The sequence below is a fragment of the Corapipo altera genome, unplaced genomic scaffold (assembly GCF_003945725.1).
Source record: "Corapipo altera isolate COAL_440 unplaced genomic scaffold, ASM394572v1 171, whole genome shotgun sequence".
Lineage (NCBI taxonomy): Eukaryota > Metazoa > Chordata > Aves > Passeriformes > Pipridae > Corapipo > Corapipo altera.
The window spans coordinates 632,240-653,382 of NW_020884972.1; the positions used below are offsets into that span (position 1 = coordinate 632,240).

General features: G+C 43.6%; 1 protein-coding gene across 1 annotated transcript in view; it reads right to left on the reverse strand.

Annotated features, from left to right (window-relative positions):
• The window catches only part of EBF2 (EBF transcription factor 2), a 133,720-nt gene extending 112,754 nt beyond the window's left edge, over positions 1 to 20,966 (reverse strand). Inside the window, exons 1-6 of the mRNA XM_027665204.1 lie at positions 20,435 to 20,966; positions 17,994 to 18,150; positions 16,963 to 17,026; positions 16,621 to 16,676; positions 16,180 to 16,253; positions 9,317 to 9,385 (exon numbers count right to left, since the gene is read on the reverse strand). Coding sequence (XP_027521005.1) covers positions 9,317 to 9,385; positions 16,180 to 16,253; positions 16,621 to 16,676; positions 16,963 to 17,026; positions 17,994 to 18,150; positions 20,435 to 20,565 — 551 coding nt within the window. The 5' untranslated portion in view covers positions 20,566 to 20,966. The remainder of the gene's footprint in view (positions 1 to 9,316; positions 9,386 to 16,179; positions 16,254 to 16,620; positions 16,677 to 16,962; positions 17,027 to 17,993; positions 18,151 to 20,434) is intronic.
• Between the last annotated feature and the right edge of the window lie 177 nt (positions 20,967 to 21,143).

The following is a 21,143-nucleotide window of genomic DNA, read 5'->3' on the forward strand; positions in this document are numbered from 1 at the left end:
ATAGATAGATATAGAAATAGATAGATAGATACATAGATATATAGATAGATATAGAAATAGATAGATAGATATATAGATATAGAAAAATAAAGAAATATATAGATATATAGATATATAGATATATAGATATATAGATATAAAACCACTTCCAGAATACTTGAACACAACCTTGCCCCTGCTTCTGCTGCCATTAAATGAAGATTTGACACAAGATAAGATTTGTGTGAGATAAATACCCAAACCCATCCCATATTGTGTCACAGAGTCAGGGGATGTTCTGAGTTAGAAGGGACCCACAGGGATCATCGAGTCCAGCTCTCAAGTGAAGGGCCCATGCAAGGGTTTGAACACATATAAACAGTGGTTGTTCTCTGCTGTGCTAAATAACAAATAAATAAATCCCCAGTCAGCGTGAGAAATGCCATTTTGTGGGGAAAAGAGCTTTCTGCCAACTCCTGGCAGCCACTGGGAGCTCCTGAGAGGGTCAAGTGATTCCAGCCACCACAGAACAATCAGTTGCCACTTCATTTTATTTTATTTTCTTGAAATAGCCTTTGTAGGAAGACACAACCCCACGCAGGGAAGAGCCTTTTGCCTAATGGGCTCCCAGTCCCCGAGACTCAAATAAGCTGAGTGCTTAAAAACAACTGGGGAGCCACAGTAAAAGATGGAAAATTATTGCTTCCTGTCATGGCCAAATATTAAACACAGCACACACCTAATGGCTCTATCACTCCCCAGGGAAGGAGCTTTATGAACAATAAAATCCCAGCAGACTTGCACTGTTTGGACTTAGAAGCCTCATTATGGGCTCACTGATCCAACACAATTTACAAGCTCCATGGACTCCACTTGAAGGGAAAGCCACCAAATGTGGAGCTATAAGTGGAAAGCCCGTGGAGAAATCAGCATTTATTGGTGAAGGAAACGAGCAGGGGAGTGTGGAGAGAAAAGGAAAAATAAAATGAAGGGAAAAGGAGAAAAGAAAAGGTGGGTTGGATGACAGCAGCGTGTCAGAGATCCAGATCAGGGAGAAAAATGGGAATATGAATTCCAGCTGCAGAGAGGAAATGCAGTTCCAGGACGTGCTTCCGTGGTGGAACACACACGACTGGGATTCCACTCCTCCCTGTGTCACAAACTCTGCCTCCTACATCATCTTGGGCAGCCCATGTCAACCCTTAATGGCTTTAAAATTACACCTCCAGCTGACTTCAGAACAAGCTTCAGATATCCATTAGATATTTTCAGTCTCAGTCTTGCCTTCATTGGTGTTCCAAGCAGGACAAATGATTTCAAACCCTTCCTGGAAGCAGGAGACACTAATTGGGAGGATCTGAAAGCAGGAGCACGTTAACTGGGAGGACTCCTCCAGGGGTGAAGCTCTGGCTTCAGAGAGGCTGAAATCCTGGGATGTTTCCAGGGCAGGAAAATCTATGAGATCCCCCCCCAGAAACAGATGGTGAGAGCAACACCCGAGGAAGGGATGGAGGGAACCAAAAGGTTCAAAAGGAAAGCGAGAGGCAGCAACAAAAAAGGTTGGGGTGGATGAAGTGACAAGTCCATAAAACCGGGTCTAGACAGAGGCCAAGGGGAATGCAAAAGTGATAAGGAAGAGTATTTCAGGTCATAAATACACAGAGGATGCTTTAATTAGGATGCAAACACTCTGGAATATTGGTTTTTTCATTGATGAGCGCAGATGGATCCAGGCAAACACGGACCCACTCCCAAAGAGTTGAGCTGTGGAGGTCCCGTGTCACACACGACTGCTCCACGTGCCCAGAATTTCTTCTGTGCTGTTTGCACAGTGACTTTATCCTCAGCTTCTATTCCCAGAGGTGCTTTGGTTCATGGGAAACTTGTATTCCATTCCCCTTTCCACTACTACCAACCCCATTGATTGCAGTGGCTCCTCACACTGCCCTCCTGGCTCTGCAGCCCCTCAACCTCCTCACTCACTTTTCACAAGCAAAAACTGCATCAAATTCTCCTCATTGCAGGGACAAAGCTCCAATTTAAAAGGGGACAAAGGGTTTTCCTGCACTGTGTTTAAACTCTGCTCAGGACTTTGCCTTGCTCAGGCAGGATTTACCCAGCCAGCACCATCAGTGTTTTTATCTCAACTGCAGCACAACTAATCTAACAAGATTGGAATTCATCCATGCTTGTGTCCAAACTGCTCTAAAGCATCATAGAAGCTTATCAGATTTATGCAGAATTGCTAAAATCCTTTGGGTCTTGTCTTCATTGGGCTTATTTTCTTAAAGCTTCCAGGCAGTAGTAGCAATAGTCAGATTGTATTTCTTTAAATTGTATAATATGTCCTTGCTTAGACTTCCCCATGTTTCCCTTGTAGTTCTCAAACCAGAACATGTGCTGAGTGATCCAGTCACAGATTCAGTGGAGCTAAAGTGATGAACACTGGTTGAGAATCCCACAAATACAGTGTTTTCCCTGACAACACATCCCCAGAAGCATCTCTGGGGTGAGGTGCCCAGGATGAAAGGGCTGCACAGTCACAGTGCCAGCACATGGTACAGAACAACAGTGCAAAGGAGGTTCCAGCTCTGTCTAATTCCCCAATAAATCTGTGCTTGAAAATCAGCAGTGATTTAAACTCATTTATTTCCTGCTTCCTTGCAGGAGCAGCAACACCCTCAGCAACCAACCAGTCTGAGAGTGGGGAGAGTAACTTTTTAAATCCTTCCAAAACCATCTCCACTGCAACAACACCAGTTTCCCACATCACCACAGTGTTGCCACCCATCAATTCTCAGCACATGTATCTTTGAGTTACCAGAGAAAAGCAGGTACACACGTGGTTTATAGTTAAACAGAGATTCTGTGAATGGCTAGAAAAATACAGGGAGCAGAACCCAGGACTTCCACAGACCAAAGCAGCCTATTTTCATTTTTCTAGTGGGCTCAAAAAGATGTTTAAGCTTCTTTTGACTCGCCAGCTTGCTGGAAAATCTGTTGTCTGTCAACACAAAATGAAAAACATTAAGTGACACAAGCTAGTCTCCAGTTTAGTCCATTTACAAGCTCTAAGTGTTTGTACACATCAAAAATTTCAAGATGTTTTGGACAGCAAACTAGTAAAGAATTTTCTTTTTTGTCTTAAAGAGGAAAAAAAACCAAAAAGAAGCAAACAAACAAATTAAGCACTAAGAGAAGCACTTGTCAAATGGCTGGGATAGTGCACTTTGAGTTACTGACTCCCCACAAACATCCAGTCTACTAAAAAATTCATAAAGAGACAGATGGCACAACAGCAGCTCTTTGCAGGAGAGCAGGGTTTAGCAGGGAACAAAGGACTGGGGCTCCCTAGGACAAGAGGAGGGATCATTGTAGGTTTGGGGGGCTTGGAAGGGGGGACTGGAGCACACAGGGGGCTGAGAAGGGCTGTGTGGATTGTGGCTCCTGGTCTCACCCCAGAGCAGCAACAGATTTGAGATGTTTATTCCACCTTGGCAGGCTCACAGGGAGCAGGAGAACAGAGCAGAGCAAGGAAACTGAACTTGGAAATCGGATTTTTGAGGGTCTCAAACTGCGACACAATGGGACCCTGCCACGGAGGTTAAACCCTCCTGGCAGCACAGATATGAACAACAAAACCAAAAACTCCTGTTCAAGGGCCTGAAGCCACTTTCCACAGCCAGGTGATCACTAATGCTTGGCTTTAAGGGGGAAACTGAGGCAGGGGTTTGTGTGACTTGAGGGGACAGGGCAGCTCTGGGTCAGTGGGAATGGGATCCAGATCTCTCCATTCAGGCTGTTCTGCCCCTGAGCTTTGGGAAACGACCTTGTGTCACCCAGTGGTTTTGGGGCTCAGCCCAAAAGGGCATTTAGTCAGGATAAAGGGATGATGGATGGAAGGGATAAATCCTGGATGAAAGAGATAAAGTCCTTTTCAGATGGCTGAGATTAAGAGGAAAGAAGGGGAAAGAGAAATAAAGAAAAAGGGAAAAGAAACAGGATGGCCAGAATTCTACACTTAGGTCAAGTCAGATCCTTCCAAATGAAAGGTGCCATTTTTAGGGATGGGGAGCTGTGGATGGAGGGACACCCCCCCCCAGAAGATGTAAAGCCCAGCCCTGTTGTGGTGGACACCTCACACAGAGCACTTTGACACTGCAGGTCCCAGGGTTTGAGTCTTTTTGAGCTGTTTGAGCCAACAGCTGCCTTTCCAAAGGGAGCTTTAGTACCTGTGAAAGGTGCCAGGGATCCAGGGAAAGCTCCCTCCTCTGCTTATCCATCCAGCAGGTAGGGCAGGGACCGGCAGGGAAGGAAAGCTCCATCCCTGGTGCCCTGATTGTGCAGGAAGGGCTGGACCCCCACGGCCCAGGAATGTCATCCAGGCTCCTCTGCTTCTTCCCAGAGATGCTGACAAGCTGCCAGCTGTGCTCATGGCTTGGAGTGGGTGTTTTTTTTGTTAAATAATAACCATAAACCCCCAAATGCTGACAGCACGTGTCAGCTGATGGATGCTGCAGTTCCCCACCCCCTGAAACCAGTGTGCCCAGTGCTCAGCTGGTGCCAGGCAATGCCATCTAACCCTCACTGGTTAGAGCCCATCCCAACCCACAGTGGCATTCCCCACATCCCAACAATCCCCTCCAACCCCATCCAGCTACCCCACGATAAACAACTAAGTAAAATGTGGTAACAAGACCCATTAAATAAATAAATCACAATAAATAAATAAGTAAAATGTTGTAACAACACACATTAAACTCCTTACGGGACAATCAGGAAAAGTTTAGGATAAAAGCAGGAGGGATTGGACTCGAGGTCTCAGGCTGGGAAAGCATCTGAGCTGAATGATTTTGTTCCATGAGCCCAAAGACAGCAGAAGACCACAAAGGCAGAACCTACAGAGGGCTTGTGCTCAGTTTGTTGGGCTGCTCCCAGTAATTTCCCCTGCAGCAACAAAAAATCTGTCCCACCCCAGTGATGCTGCATTTTTATTGCAATTAAGACATTTCGTTTGAATTTCGTAAAACTTTCTTTTGATTCTTAAGAGGTTTCGTTTGAGTCACATAGAAATGTCTTTTGATTGTTTCTCTCTGTTAAAAAGGGGAAAAAAATACAAAAAAAAAAAAGAAGAGCAAATAAACTGTTCAACCAAAAAAGTCACCCAATTCTCCCCAGTACCTTGGAGGCTTCAATTAGATCACAGTCTCAGTAAACTCATTAAAGCAATAAGAGTAACAAGCACACAAAATGACCTTCTCTAAAGAGCTTAAATCTTCAAGAAACACAAAGAAAATAAAACTCAAAAGATCGTTCCCATTTGATGAATGGGGAATTTCTACCCAAAGCCACACAGATCACCTAAAATTAGAGAGAAAATCTGCAGTAAAGTGAGGAATTAAGTTGATTTGTAGCATCCACGACCTCTTAACCCTAACACCAAGTTCCTTGTTATGGGCATAACTGAGGTGGGAAAGGCAGCAAACTAAATAATTATAATCTAGGCTTGAGAAAATACAGTTTTCATTTGGAAGCATCACCTTTAAAAGAAGGAGCTTCCACCCTTCTGTCCAAAAGTTCTCCAACCCCTCCACTTCAAATCCCTTTCCACACTTTCAATAAAAGAAACATCAGCACACCAAGTTCACACTCTGATTTCTGGGAACCACAAGGAACTTCAAGAACCACCACTTGAGCCATGAAGGGGGGAAAAAACCCAACATTTACATTTCTGAAGTCTCTTAAAACCTCCCAATCCCGCAGACACCGACTTCAAAACCCGAGCAGGGAGATGGGATGGATCCCCCAGTGCTGTGATCCACGCTGGGAACACACCACAGCCCGTGGAGTTTGGATTAATTTGGCTCCTGGACACAAAGTTAAAGCTTGTTGGGAGGTTTTGAGAACTGATGGTGGCTCGTGTTGTGTAAAAAACCCGGAGTGCGAGCGATTGTGGGTTAAAAATGTAATTCCAAGGGTGTTTTGGGGGGGTGTTTGCAGTGCTCTGCTCCAGGGGAGTTCATGTGGGTTTTAATGTCTGCAACAGCAGGAGCTGAGCTGTGTCATCGCTGGGAAACCAGAGTCTGGTCAGAGTTACCCTGAAATTCTGACTCAGAACACCACAAGAACCTAAATATTCCAATGTACCCCACGGATCTTTGTCTGTGGGACAAGGCACACACTGAATTCTGGTGAAGAAGCTCCTTTTCCTATAGAAACATCCTCGTTTCCAAGAGCCAGTGGAAAAATAACTGCGAGGTCCTTGGGATCTAAATCCAGTCCCCAGAGCAAAGGTCACTTTGCAGAAATGTTTTATTCAGCATAAGAACTTTTGGAATTCTTTCAAGGGGAAGAAAAAAAAAAAACCACCCAACAACAACCACATGGCCGACATTTCTTTCCCACTGAACTGTTTCTTCCTTTCCAAACAGGGATAACAAGTCCCCTGGACTTGGGGAACACCAAGGAACTGTGTCTGCCTCCAGCAGTGAACAGGTCTGAGAACTGGGCTCTGGAAGCACAAAAAGTGGGGAGAGAAACAAATAAAGGAGAAATCACTGCACTGCTGGTGGATGATGTTCAGTTAGTGGCTGAACTCGATGACCTCGGAGATCTTTCCAGCCTCAGTGATCCTGTGATCCTATTCCATGAACCCCTGGTCCTGTCTCACTGTGCACACTCTGTTTAGACACAGCTCTGCACAACACAAATGTATTTTTGCCATCCCTTCTCTCCCCACTTCACTTGTTTCACTGCTCTGGGGACCTGTCACAAGGTAGCAGCCGTGTTTTTACATTTTCCTATCACTTCAAACAGAGGAAAAAACACCTTTGTTCCAATTATTACTCAAAGAAAACCCGTAGTTTGTTTTAAAATAAATTAAAAAAACCACACCATGAAAGAAATGAACTGAAAATCTTATTTAGTGACCCACATGATCACCAGGGGTGCAAATTGCATTTCAGAACTTCAATTCCACCGGTTACCAAGTCCTTAAGCATGAAAGTTTTCCTGTAAAGAAACCATATAAAGCCCCCCCTCTAAATAAATAAAAGCAATGCTGCCCAGATCCCCGAGTTCTGAGCACACAGGACTCTGCAGAAATGTTTTCTGCTTGGTTGTAAGACAAAAAAAATTCACCCCATTATGTGTATTTTGGGTGAGTGGGCTGGGCACTTAAACTCCCAAGCAGTTGTACTTATTGCTGGGAATATGGGAGGGTGAATATTGGGAATATGGGAGGATGAGAGACCAGCCAAGGATTCCTCTGTGCCCAGAACTCTGGTGTTGTACCTGCACTGCATGTGTTGATTCTGATGCAGTGCCCAGGATCAGCCCTGGCTGCTCAAGCCTTGTTTGACTGGGTGAAGAGGGGGAACAGAAAGAGCTGTGCAGAAATAACTGTACAGAAGGAGGAGTCACTGCTCGATGCTGCACTGCAGGTTAGTGGTAAAAAAAAAAAAAAGAGAAATATTCAGCTTTGAGTTTAGCTTTTATTCCCCACTCTGTTCACTAAGCCATGTCATCTCCAGAGAGCAGAGCAGATTTGGAGTCATTTCCTTCCTCTGTGGCCTGAGTCTGGTTGAGTGACTGCCTTTAAACCCAAAAGCAGCAGCTTTATCAGGCTGGCTCCCTTCCTTCCCTCATCCATCCTTGCTGAGTTCCAGATTTCACGTGCAATTGAGACACACACAGAGGGGTGGAAGGGAAGGACCAACACACAGAAATAAAGTGCCAGCCTGAACCTCGAGGATGCTTCCATGCCCAGGGAATGCCTGTTGCTGTTAGCAGGAAGTTCTGGGCTTAGAGTAGAACTTAGGAAAGGTTTAGGACTCACTGAGCACTCAGGTCCCCTGTGATGCACATTTCACACACAGTTGTTCAAAAGAATAACCCTGTGGTTTCTAAGAGTTTCCCCTCCCATTGCCTTTTACATCAGCAGGTCTCAAATCCTCACAGAAAGCATCAGAACCTTCATTTTGCACAGGGCTGGACAGCTTGCTCAGGATGACAAAAATTCAGGTAAGGGTAGGAACTACCCCTTTCCTGGGCTTAACTCCCAGGCCAAGATAGTGCCTGACATCATTCTGCTCCTCCAGCAGCAACACAGGCTTTACAAAATTCAGACTTCAGGTTGGAAAGCTCCCAAATGCAGATTTCATAGCAAACATCAACACAGCCAAAAATAAGCTCGAAATTTCTTAGGAAAGGTCAAGATGGCACATCTAAGACTTGTGCTTCCAGTCAGGAAACTGCCCCCCACACCCACCCAACCAACCCAGCTCCAGCTCTGGCCCCAACCACAACTTGTAAGCACAGAATTAAAAGAGAAAACCACGAGTGGAAGAACCCCATCACAGCAGTGTTCCAAAATTATTTAGATTTACCAGGATGAAAAAAATTAAGGGAACAATTGTCGATCTTTATTCAAACCAGCTTGACCATTTCTGAACGCCAAAGAAGATTCACAAGCAATACCAGGACAAAATAATGCTTATTAGGCTGGAGGTGGAACACACCAGACACAGACAGACATAAAAACTGAATCCACAATCAATCGACTCCAGCAGCAACTCTCCACTGGCCCCTCGTACCAGCTGCTTCAGGGAGAGGGAACTCTTTAAACAGTCACTGCAGAATAATCTGGGGGGAAACATTTCTTCCTGGCTCTTCCTTATTTACTGTTCTCCTCCTGGAGCCCTTGCTTGTTTGTGCTCCTTTCTCAAACAGCTCTGCCTGTTCTGATTTTTCCTGTTTGAACCTTGCTGAGCTCCAGATCTCGAGCACTGCTGACCCACTGAGTTCCACAGGCAAGTTTTCTTACACCAAACACAACTTTTAATGTACCAGGTCATGATTTAGCAAACTGCTGCTCTCCCCTATTGATGTTATTACCTGTAAACTGGCAAGAGAACCTGGACCTGAGTAATATTTGAAGCAGCTGTTCTGCTTAAAATTGTTCAGACTGTCAGTTTTAATCCCCCCGACGCGTCCCACCTTTGCCTTTACCCCTTCCTTCCTCCCCACATTTCTGCAAAAACATTGTTTTCTTTTTGTTAAGGAACATCACTGAAGCTGCTCAAAGCTTTATCTCCCTTCAATAATCCAGTTGGATCACATCCCTTGGGAGCAGAAATTATTCCAGGTGCACACGGGGAATATTCGGCCCCCATAGAAACGACACCCGCAGAAAAATAAACATCAACATGGATTGAAAAAATAAACATCAGCTTTGTCAAGGGGCAGAGACCGACAGACAACCAGCAAGAAAGATGCCTCAGAGTGGGAAGAACAATTCTGGGATGCTTTTGTGGGAACAGGAAGGTTCATCTCCTACCTGTCGATGATCACGGGGTCGGACGGAGTCTCGTTCCTGTTGCCACAACTTTTCTTCTCACAGCACCGACTGGAGAGGGAAAGAAAACCCAAATTAAAGAACTGCTGGGACAGCTCCCAGCAAAGGAACCAGAGAAAATATTCCAGCAAACCCTTGGGGCTCCAGAGGGGTGGAAATTCTGGCTGGGCATTCCAGAAGGGAGGAGAATTAAGGGAATTGGGTGCCCAAGTCCTGGCTGGTCCCAGCTGGATTTGGGCACTTGGATCCCTGTGATCCTTTTTTTGGATTTCCCAGCCAGAAATGAGCAGCAATATGGTCACACTTTAGACTAAAGGGATATTTAGAAATACAATAAGTGATTAACAGATGTCATAATGTCATTACAGGCACGAGCCCCACGTGTTGTGGAGGGTTAAAAGTCCATCAAAAGGTGTTAGAACTGACTGATGGTTTGTTCTATTGCAATAACTGATTTTTTGATTATTTTATATCGAGTAGCCCCTAAGTTTTATGCTCAACTAAAGTTTAAACTTCAAGGCTAAATGAAAAACCAGAAGCTGAACATACTTAGTTGCCAGTAAGGATCTGAAGGGATGTTTTCCAGTTTGGCATTTGCAATCCCTTTGCAATTGTTTCAGTCATGATAAGACCTTAAGATTAAGCATATATTTATACACTTTTACAATAATAATAATATTTTTAATAAAATTAAAAATAAATTGTCTCTTGATTTTAATATTATTTTTGAATTAATTATTTATACACTTTTACAATAATAATAATATTAATTAATTCAAAAATAATATTAAAATCAAGAGACAATTTATTTTTAATTTATATACCCATTGACATGGGTGATGCTCCTTGCACATAGAGCAGCTGAGAACCAAAAGTTTAATAGACTCTAAAAACAGTCTTTACTCTGAAAAAAAAAAAAAAAAAATCACAATTTTAATAATTTGTAGCAACACAAAAATCTGTTTGAAGATTGAAGCTGTTTTCATGCTCGAGGAGGTTGTTCCAACCAAAGCCAACAGGGGAGAGGGAGGATGGAGGCCCCCAAAACTTTAAGAAGACTCTCTTAGAAGCCCAATATCCCTCAAAAATCACCAGATCAGGTTGTGCCTTAAGTTACTCAAATGTCTTTCCCAATGATGTTTCATCCTGCAGAGATTATTCAAATTTACAAATATGGGGACATTTTTAAGGGTTTTGTACAGAGGTGTGAGAGGTGCTCAATACACCCATAGAATTCTCCAGTCAGTCTCAATCCCACAGTTTTCCAGCCAGGGAGCAGAAGGATCAAAAATGAAATAAAAAAAAAAATTAATTTCAATAAAATACTTGAACTCACTGAAGGCAGTATAAAACATGGAAGTGGCTTTTTTATTCCTTGATATGCCTAATATTCAATTATAAACCCTAAAACAAGCAGTTAGACAAAAAAACTCTCTCAGATATGAAAAATTCCAAGTGCCTGCATTTCCTCCTGCACTTCCAGGGTGTTCCAGGAATCTCCTGTTCCCAGGAATTGCCCAGTGAGATGAGCTGGAAGTGGCAGCACTGTTTGAATAACAGCTCCACGTGTTTCAACATTCCTGCATTGCCTCAAACCTGCACTTACTCATCGATGCCAGTCCTTTTAAAATAAAAGGAGACACTAAATATTTAAAAATCCCTGGGGCAGCCCCTGGAGCTGCTGTAAATTGTCAGGGCTCCATCGACTTCAGTGCAGCTCTGGAAATTCATACCAGCTCGGAATATCCCACTCCCTCCTTCTCCCAACTTTATTTTAAAGTGCCTCTTTTATGTATTTCCCCCGCTCTGAGAGTCGTTTCTGAAGAATGGGGGTATTTTTGTACTGAAAGCCAGGATGTGAGATGTTTTCTAAAGGAAAAAATAATAATAAACCCACCCCAAAAAAAGCAGAGAACCCTCTCAGAATAACAGAAATTTGGCATGTTCTCTGACATGTCCAGTGGAAGGAGGCATCGAAAATAACACTGGGAATAAATGCCTTGCTGGTTTATGTGTCCCTGTAATAAAGCAACAGAAGGAACTCAATTTTAAAAATATTTCTGTCGTGTTCCCTTTGTTTTTTTACAGCTGAAAGAGCAGTTGCTTCCCCTCTTTGCCATAAGAATAAATGAAATCTCCTTTACTCATGTAACTTTTGCAGGTGGCTGCTAAAATCATTCTGGTTGCCCTGCACCACAGGAACGTTCAAGGATCCACCAGCAGCACCTGAACCACATCCCAGCACCTCACCCACTCTTCCAGAGATGTTACCACTCCTTGGCAGAGTTTTTTAGGGTGAGTTATGTGAGATTGAACCTGTCTAGGTTCTGCAATAAGTGCATCTCATTTTATTTTCCTTTTCCCAATTACTGCAGTTCTGAACTTTTATATTTTTAATATATAAACACTTTCTTTCCAAACCCGTGCCTTGCAGCTGAAGTTCTCCAAGCGTTTTACCAACATCTACATTCTTATCACTTTGGGGTCACAGATTTTGCTCAGAGTGGTGGGGTTTGTTCCCTTTGACTGTAACACTTTGGGAGCCCAAATCCATACGAAAAAAAATCCTGATTAGGGAGAAGAGTCACTTGCAGTGAATAATTAGGAAACCACAGTGAGACTGAGGATGTTTCAGCCCAACATTTCAGCAGAAGAACCTCTCAGATCTTTAAATGCCCATTTCCAAGTGTTTCACCTCAGTATCCAGCACCAACATTGCCACTGGTTTGTTCCACAAGTGCTGCCTGGAACACAATGAACTCGTTCCAATTCCAGTCCACCCCAAAAACCCCAAACTCTGGTGGTCCAGACCTATAATATTCTCTTGGAATATTCTCCAGAAAGCCAAACTTACATCCTCACACTTGCCTAAAATGGCTTTAAAAATTCAGCTCCCAAGTTCCCTGCCCTCACCCCAACACCAAAATAAAAAGAAATAAAAAAATCTATCTCTAATTTCAAACTCAAATAAGTGGTCCAGAGTCAAACCTACAATATTCTCTTCGAGCAAATTATTGGGGTGACTTCCCCAATATTCACATTTCTGCTACAGTGTTGGGCTTCAGAGATGATTACTTGGTTAAGACAAGAATGTCAAGGCTGAAGACTTCTATTTTCAACAATTTTGGTTGCTATACTTTCTCCTCTAATTAGATTTAAATGATGAAAATGGTGGTTTGTGTTTTGAATGGTCCAGGAAAAAACTAAAAACAAACCCAGAAAACCAAAAGCTCCAAGAGACAACACCAGCTCTACAAACTGAGTGTCCAGAAGGCCAAACTTACATCCTCACACTTGCCTAAAATGGCTTTAAAAATTCACCCCACTCTCACCCCACCACCAAAATAAAAAGAAATAAAAACTAAACCTCTCTAATTTCAAACTCAAATAAGTGGTCTGGGGTCTTTAAGCAAATTATTGGGGTGACTTCCCCAGTATTTACATTTCTGCTACAATGCTGGGCTTCAGAGATGCTCACTTGTTTAAGACAAGAATATCAAGGCTGAAGTCTTCTGCTTTCTACACCTTTTGTTCTTATACTTTCTGCTCTAATTAGAAAATGGTGGGTTGTATTGTGAAGAGACAACATCAGCCCTACAATTAGAGTTTCCAGAGAGCCAAACTTACATCCTAAAAACAGCTTTAAAAAAATTCAGCCTCCGACACCAAAATTAAATAAATAAATAAGTAAACAAAAATCAAACAAAAAAAATTAAATAAATTAAATAAAAACCCCCAAAAATAAATAAATAAAAATAAATAAATAAAATAAATAAAATAAATTAATTAAATAAATAAATTAAAGAAATTAAATAAATATAAATAAATATAAATAATTATAAAAATAAATAAAAATAAAAATAAATGAAAAATATAAATAAATATAAAATAAATAAATATAAATAATATAAATAAAAATAAATATAAATAAATAAATAAATAAAAAAATCTGTCTCTAATTTCAAACTCAAATAAGCTCACAGCATGGTGGCCTTTGTTTTGTTTTCTTCTCCCCCAACTCCTCCCTGCAATTGCATAACAAAAGTGTCTAAATTCACACCATCTGGCCGATAAAGACACGGGCCCCAGCGGCCGCCTGGCCCAGCTGATTAGAGCTCCCGTCTAGTCTGAGCCTTGTGGCGAAAGTCACAGCTGTGGGGCTCGCTCGCACTCAATACAACTCTGTTATTAGCCAGCTGTAGGCCTGAGACTACTTCTGTTCAAATTATAATACCTTTTAACCCTCTGAGCATTGAGGGCAGAGGGGGTTGCTGGCAGCAGCATAACAACTACTTTCCTCTTAGTCGATAATTGGGAGAAAGAGAAGAAGAGAGAAGGGGGGTGGTAGGGGGGTGGAAATAAAGTTATTCCGGCAGAGGAGAGTGTTTACCTTGATTTCCAACCGGGGTTGTGTTATTCCATATAAACCCACCTAGGACAGGCTGGAATAAGGGGAATTAGAAATAATGGAAATGGGAAAATTTCAGAGGGGCAAATAAATAAATACACCAAAAGCACTGGTTGTTGGGAGTTGAGGGGTGAACTTTCCAGGGTTTATGACAGATTGGTGCAGCCACATCAATATTTAGACAACTTTCCTGCTAAGATGCATCTGTCACTGTCTGGGGGGGAAACGCTGAGTTTTGAGTGTGTTTGTCCCTATAAAGCAAAAATATCTCTGTGTGTGTGTGATTATAAAAATGACCCCCTCAAAAAAAAAACAAACAAAACAACCCTACCTTCAACCAGTGGAAAAAGAGCAGAAAGACAGACAGACCCTTCTTGTTTTTCCTTTTTAAAAGCAGGAGGCATCAACTTGGGCAGCAGAGTGGGTACAGTGCATTAAATTTTTATCTACTGTTCCTAATGCGAACTAAACCAGGGCCTTTAAAAATTGATGCCGCCACTTAAGGAGCTCACAATGAGGGAGATTTGATTATTGTACTTAAAAGAAATAAAATAAAACGTCAAGTTCGGCTCGAGCCGGAGCCGTTCCCTTGGCGTTATTCAAAGTGATGCCTCTTCAGAGCAGCCGGCGGAGACACTGGAGGAAAACAGGGCCGTTTAAAACTCAAATGTCTTGATTAGGTTACAGAAAGCCTTTGATTTCCTGCACTGATGTGTGTTTTACATGTGAAGGGCGTCCCCGAGTTGCAATTCTTCCCTGGGTGATCTGTCAGGCAGGAGAGCTCGGTGTAATCAGAATAACGGGTTGGGTTTGTGCAGCCTCAAATCGAGCACGGGGGGGGGGGGGGTGTTTGCAGGCATCAGGGACCTCAAACAGGGCATTTGATGCCAGAAAGGCACGGCCAAGAAGCAAGAGAAAAGCCAGATTGATTTGAATTCCAGCAAGTCCGTTTGGATGAGGAGGTGCTGGAATATTTTAAGCCAGAGCTGCACTTTGCACAGGGAGAGTGGGGAGGGATGAAGTGTGGCCACTGCTATTTTATTAGCACAAACCACAGCCTAATTGCACAATGCAGGTTTTTCTTCTCTAGTGCCCACCTAGTTATAGGGAAGACTTTGAACAGCATGGATTTATATATATATATATATATATATTAAATACATACACAACTTCTAGATGTACCATAAAGTAACTTACAGACCTTTGATCTACAGGTCCTTGTAAAGCCCATCCTATGCATCCCTCATATATGACATACATTGTGTTTGGGCATAAATATGGAAATGTTGGTCAAAAGCTCATTTTTTTAATTAATGAGAGCTAAGCACAAGAGATAAGTAATATACATAAACTTGATTGTTATTATATAAAGGAACAGAATCATTGAAATAATTAAGGACCGAAACTGAGACTTTCCCTTGACAAAAATTCTGCCCCAAAAAAGCTGCTCTTAACTTATAAGAAATTAAAAAAAATGTATTTAAAAAATAAATAAATAAAAAAATCAAGTAGCAAACTGCACCATTAAAAGAAGCAACACTCAGACTGAAAACTTAACCCTCTCTCACCGATACAATAAATCCCAAACAATGTTTAATAAAGGTCAGGATTGGAGTTTGCCTCTCGTGTTATGAAAGAACATTCCATGCACAATTTAACATGTTTTAATATAAGAACATTGGCTGTTTGCACTGTTGTATGTATTGAAAAAAAATCTCATTACACGAGGACAGGAAAAGTAATAAGTTACCATGGAAGCACGATGTACATACATGAGGTACATGTAACTTCAGACTTACACAAATGTTATTAAAAACATCCTCGTTTTACCCTCTGATTTCTAACTTTACATGCTAAAATTGTGTGTATTTTTAATTAAAAAGTGGAAGCCCCCTAAATATTGTTCATACATAGAGGAAGGGAGGGTTTGGGTTTTGGTTCGAGGGGTTTCTCTTTTGGTGGGGGCAGAATTAAAGAGCATTGATGATGTTACTTTAACTGAGGAAAAATTAAAATAGTTCACCAAAGAAAATGGCACAAAACTGCCTTGTAGTTTCCAGGTAAAAATATATAAGTTAAACTGCTTGTTCTCCTAAGGTGAGGAGGAATTTTGTAAGAAATCAGCATCTAAAAGTCTCCATTTAAAGAGCACATGCAAAGGCCTGGTTTAAACAAAACCAGCACAGCTGTGGTTGCTAAATCTCCTGCAGGGGGAAAAAAAAAAAAAGGCATAAAAAAAGGCAAAAAACGCCCCAAATATCTGTTTTGAACCCAAATCAGGTATTACCCACGTGTGAAAAAGAAAGTCTTCCTACCCAGAGAACTTCTCTGCGTCAACAGCAAAACAAATAAATACAAAAATCAAACTCTTCTTACCTACAACTTCAGCAGAAAGGCCTTTTTGGCATCTAAGGAAGCAAATAAAAGTCATTCTTACCTGCACATGACTTCGTGGGTGAGCAGCACTCTGCACATCTCGGGGTTCTTGTTCTGTCCTTCGTAAGTTATGGGCTACAAAAATCAGGTGAAAGGGGTAAGCCAGGAGCATTATTTATAATAACATTCAGGTGTGAGGGGAAGGGTTTTTAACCACTGCTCAGGCAAATAAATATCTCCCCCCCCCCCCAAAAGCCTTTATGTGCAGGGAAAGCAGCTTTACAGAAATATTGGGGCAAAGGGGATAAAACCCACAGTAACAGGAGGGGGAAAAAAGAGATTGAAGAGTATTATTTTTCAATTCACCTCAAAACCAGGTGTGGGATAGAGATGAACAAGAGACAAAAAGGAAGCAGAGGAATAAAAGCAGGCAGGGAGATGTTGAGGGGAGAGGAAGGGTGAGGTGGGACAGGATAAGAGGGCACATCCCAGCTCTGCTCACCTGCTTGGTGACCGAGTCGATGAGCCTGACATAGAGATCCTGCTCGGTCCTGACACCTACAGCGAGGGAGAGGAGGAATAAACAGGGTTGGGACAGGCGCCTTTCCCTCACCAGCAGCACAAACCCGTTTAGTTTCTCTATTAAACCTTAATATTTCATCATTTGGCTTTATTAAACGCCCTCAACAAGCCCGGGGAGATTTGTTCCCCAAGCCCAGGTAAACTCCGGGGCCCATCCCAGCGCTGAAGGGGCCTCGTGGAGGGGGATTTCTGGGGATTTTAGGAATCAGTGGCAGCACCTCCAGCCTTTGCAGGCTCCGGGAGGGCTGGGAGGGGGACTCACCGTTGCTGTAGAGGAGCTGCAGTTTGTAGTGTGTGCCGTTGTTCGTCTTCTCGTTGCCTTGTTCCTGAGGGGGAATTAAAGAAAGACCCTTCCAGAACTTGGCACATTTAAAATGCAAGAGCTGATAATCGTGATGGAAGTGACAACAAAGTTCATTAAAATTCCGAGAGGTGAATCCACTGATTGGGATGCATTAACCTTCCGAGTGACCCAGGACAAACTACAAAATACTGCTGACATCTTTTCCTGTAGGAGTTCAAGAACTTCTCTCCCTCTCTTATTTGCCATTGTGCTCTCAACTTTTTCAAGGCAACACCCTGAGAAGAATTTGTGCATTTCAAATATAAAGCAGGGGGAAAGCTCAGTGAGTTTGGTTTCTGACGTGATCATTACTTTGCAATAATGTTATTTTGAGTCATTATTGAGATTTGTTTCCTGAAGGTTGTGTTACAGGGATGTTTCTCGCTTGTTGGGGGTTTTTTTTGTGTGTGTGTGGTTTTTTTAACAGCAATTTCCTATAAAATAGTTATTTATGATTCGCAATTTTTAAAAAATCTTGTCTGTGGCTAAGAAAATAATTGAAAAAATGCAAAGTGGTCAAGACACGGATTTCAAAACAAAAAGCAAGTGCTTTCCAAGTCCTGCCAGTTATCCTGGAGTCTTAAGAAATATATATAATCAAACTCAACAGATAATATGACATATTACAGGTGAGATTCCACTTCTATTCGGATTCTAAAAAAGATCTAACAGGTAGGAAAAAAAAAGTGCATTTAACCCCTATGAATTTTATTTTATTTTTAGTGGGTGCATGGAATTCCCACCGTGTTCCTGCCATAGCAGTGGCTTCCAAGCTTTTTTAACTGCAGCAGCACAAAGAGGGCAACAGCTCCAGGAAAACACCTGAACCCTGAGCAAGCGCTGGTTGTGTTTTGTCAGGGACAACAGGTATTACAAGTTATCAGCTCAGGGGGGGGGGGAAGATTAAATTTGGAGAGGAGAAGAGGAAGAAGAAAGGTAACAAGCCTTACTTTATCATTTTCTACAAAGTCCACAAAAGCTGTCCTCTCTATTTCCACGGGCTGCCCCTGTCTGTCGTAGAGAGCCAGAACAAAGTGAAAGAAATTGGATTTCCTCAAGTTGGAGGGTGGCTGCTTTTCAAAGTGGGCTCTGGACAAAGCTACTCCGCTGTGGAGGAAACACACGGGATGGGGTGAGGGGGGAGAGACAAAGACATTACCAGGTTGTGCAGCAGTAACAGCAAAACAACAGAAAAGGCAGGACACGCTCGTTCTGTCCCCGGTCCCCGCCGGGAGCCGGGCGGGACGGGGCTGGCACTGAAATGGGAGTTCGGCTTTCCCCGCTGCCTGTACCCGAGGACAACAATCATTTACAGCCCCTCAGTGTTAAAGAAGTTGTTGCTAAATGCACCGAGTGTTTCCCTTTCCTCCTCTACCTATTTTCTCGCCTGTCACACTCGTGGCTGGAATGCAGCAGGGTGGGAAGTGGCTGGAGGGTGTCGGAGAGTCTGGAAGTGCTCCCTGCACATCCCGGTCCCTTTTCCTGCAGGCAAAACTAAGCCACCCTAAAATCTTTCCTACAGGCACGCTGTCAACTCGAGGACACCCACATTTTGGGCAGAGACAACTAGTTTCAGGCAGAGCAGCCACTTTCCTCAGCAGCGAAGTTTGTCTTTAGTCACTGGGTTACTTGAACCGCTTCCCGGGACTTCAGTTTCTGATTTAAACGGAAAGAATTTAGAGTCGGGTTAATCAGCCCTTGCCCAAATCTTGTCCCTGAGTGCTGAAAATGCAGGGATGTTTCCCACGCATTTCCCGGCTTGGAAAGATTCAGATGCTTTTGCTTACCCACACTATCCCTCGCTGCAGCTTTATTTCTTCGTGAAACTAATTGTAGCCCCCTCTCCCTAAAGCCGGTTTCTACTTAACTGCAGAGAAAATAGGCGCACATGAGCACCTCCTGTTACTTAACAGACAGATTAAGCGGCTGACAGCCTAGTTAAGAGTCAGAACATCTTTGTTTTTCAGTCCCCAAAACAGCTCCACAGCACTGACAAAAGTATTTTGACTCTTTCGGAGAACTGCAGATGTTTCCCCGTGTTTCCCTTGCCAAACAGGTACGGTGCGAACTCACCACATCCGCCACAACTGCACCTAGTTTGGGGCTTCCTCTCATTCTGCGTGTAAAAACTCGCGTTTCTTGGTTTATTACGAATCTCTGCAGAAAAACCCGGCGATGCCAGCGGGCAGCACAACCGCGGGCTGCACCTCCACCGCTCCCGTGAATTAGAGGCTTCTCAGGAGCCGTTTCCTTTTACTTTCGCTTTCCTCGGGAATAAACCTCCTTCCCCTCAGTCGTATTTATTAAAGGGTCTATCGACATCCATAAAACTCTGATAACTCCTCCCCTGGCGCTTGGAAAACCTCGCTCCCGGATCAGGCCGTGGGTGGGGGCACGGATGTACTATTTCTAAAACGTCCCTGTTTCAGCTGAAGTCCCATCTGCTGTTTCGTGCCCTTCACCTTGTCTCCCTACTAAATAAAACTCGACTTATTCCCGGGGTTCCCAATTTAGCCTTCCCCGACGCTGCTGCTTTTTTCTTTTCTTTTCTTTTTTTTTTTTCTTTTTAACTTTTTTTTTAAGGCTCTTCAGAGACCGAGGAGGAAAATAAAATATCTAAAAGGGTTTCGTCCTTTTACCCCTAACGGGAAGAGACTGTCCTGTGCCGACTCGGCTGGGAAGAGAAAATAAAAAAAGGGGCGTAGGGGGAGATAACTCGCCCAAACAAGTAAAGAACAAACAGTTTCGGGGTGTTCGCTGGCATTTGGGCTCAGCAGAGACCTCTCGGACACTCGGGCAGGTGCTCCGGGCAGAGGGATGCCCGCGGGGCTCCGGGATATCTGTGCCCTCCTCTGCTCCCCCAGCCCCTGCTCTGCCTGCCTGGCTTAGTCTGTCACCCGCCTCGAACCCACGGGTGAAGATTTGGGCAACGGCCACGGCGAATTAAGTAAAACAAGATGGGCCGGGGGTTTAGGGGAGGAAGATCTGAATTTCAGTTAATTTTAACTCAGTCCCCTCCTATCCGGCTGTGTGAGCCGGGAAGCGGGAAGGAGTGTTCTGTATCTCCGGGTACAACCAACCCACTCCCCCAGCATCTTCCTGGTGCAGAAAATGAAAGGAGGATCCGATCTCGCTGTCATCTGAGCCCCGCACGGGGTTTTAGGACTCCTGATGCTCTCCGGTTTTGGAGCGCTTCTCCCTTGCTCTGCTGCTATCACCTTCAATTTGCACTGACTAGAGGAGACCGGGAGCGGGACAGAAAGGGAGAAAGTAAATTTAATATCAAATGCAAACAACAGGGAGTAAAGAAAAGGCTTGCCTAAAAAAGAAAAAAAAAATAAAAAATAAATAAAACACAGGGGGAAAGTGGGGGAGAAATAGTCACGGTTACCTTTGTGCTGCTACGTTTGCATCCACAACCCCAACGTTTCTGACCCAGGACCTGACGGAATCCATCTCAGAACCTAGAGATTTATCTTTCAGAATTGGTCCTCTTCCTAAAGTATCTTGAATCCCAAACATTTAAAAAGTCTATTCCGACTAGCAACAGCTTCCTTTCGGGAGATAAGGGAAAAGGGAAGAAAAAAAAAAAAAAAAAACAAAAACACACACAAAAAAAAAAGAAGAAAAGCAAAAACGACGCAGCCTTTGAGTCTGACACACACAAATCCCAGGAAAGTGAAGTTCAGCTTTGAAACCAACTTCTTCTGCTTTTCAACGCCGCGCGCTTTTAACGCCTTCGAATCGGGGCAGAAAGTTTCTCCTCTTGCCAAGCCAAAGTTACGCCGGCTGAGCCTCGCCCGGTGCCACCATCCTTCGAGGAGCGAACCGCATCCGCCAACCCGCCGCCGCTAACGGGGATCACCTGTTTCTCTGCAGAACGGGGAGAAAGGATTGATCGCCGCCTGATCCGGGAAAAGGGGGAGGGGGGCGGTGGGAGACAGGAGGTGGGGGGATAAATCGCCGGCGAGGAGGCGAAGGGAAGCAGCGGAGCCGGGAGCGCGGGGTCCCGCCCGCGCCGTCCATGGACACGGCGGGAGCGGGAGCGCGCACGGGGGGCGGGGCCCGCCGCCGTATAAGGCCATCTCATTTGCATCCCG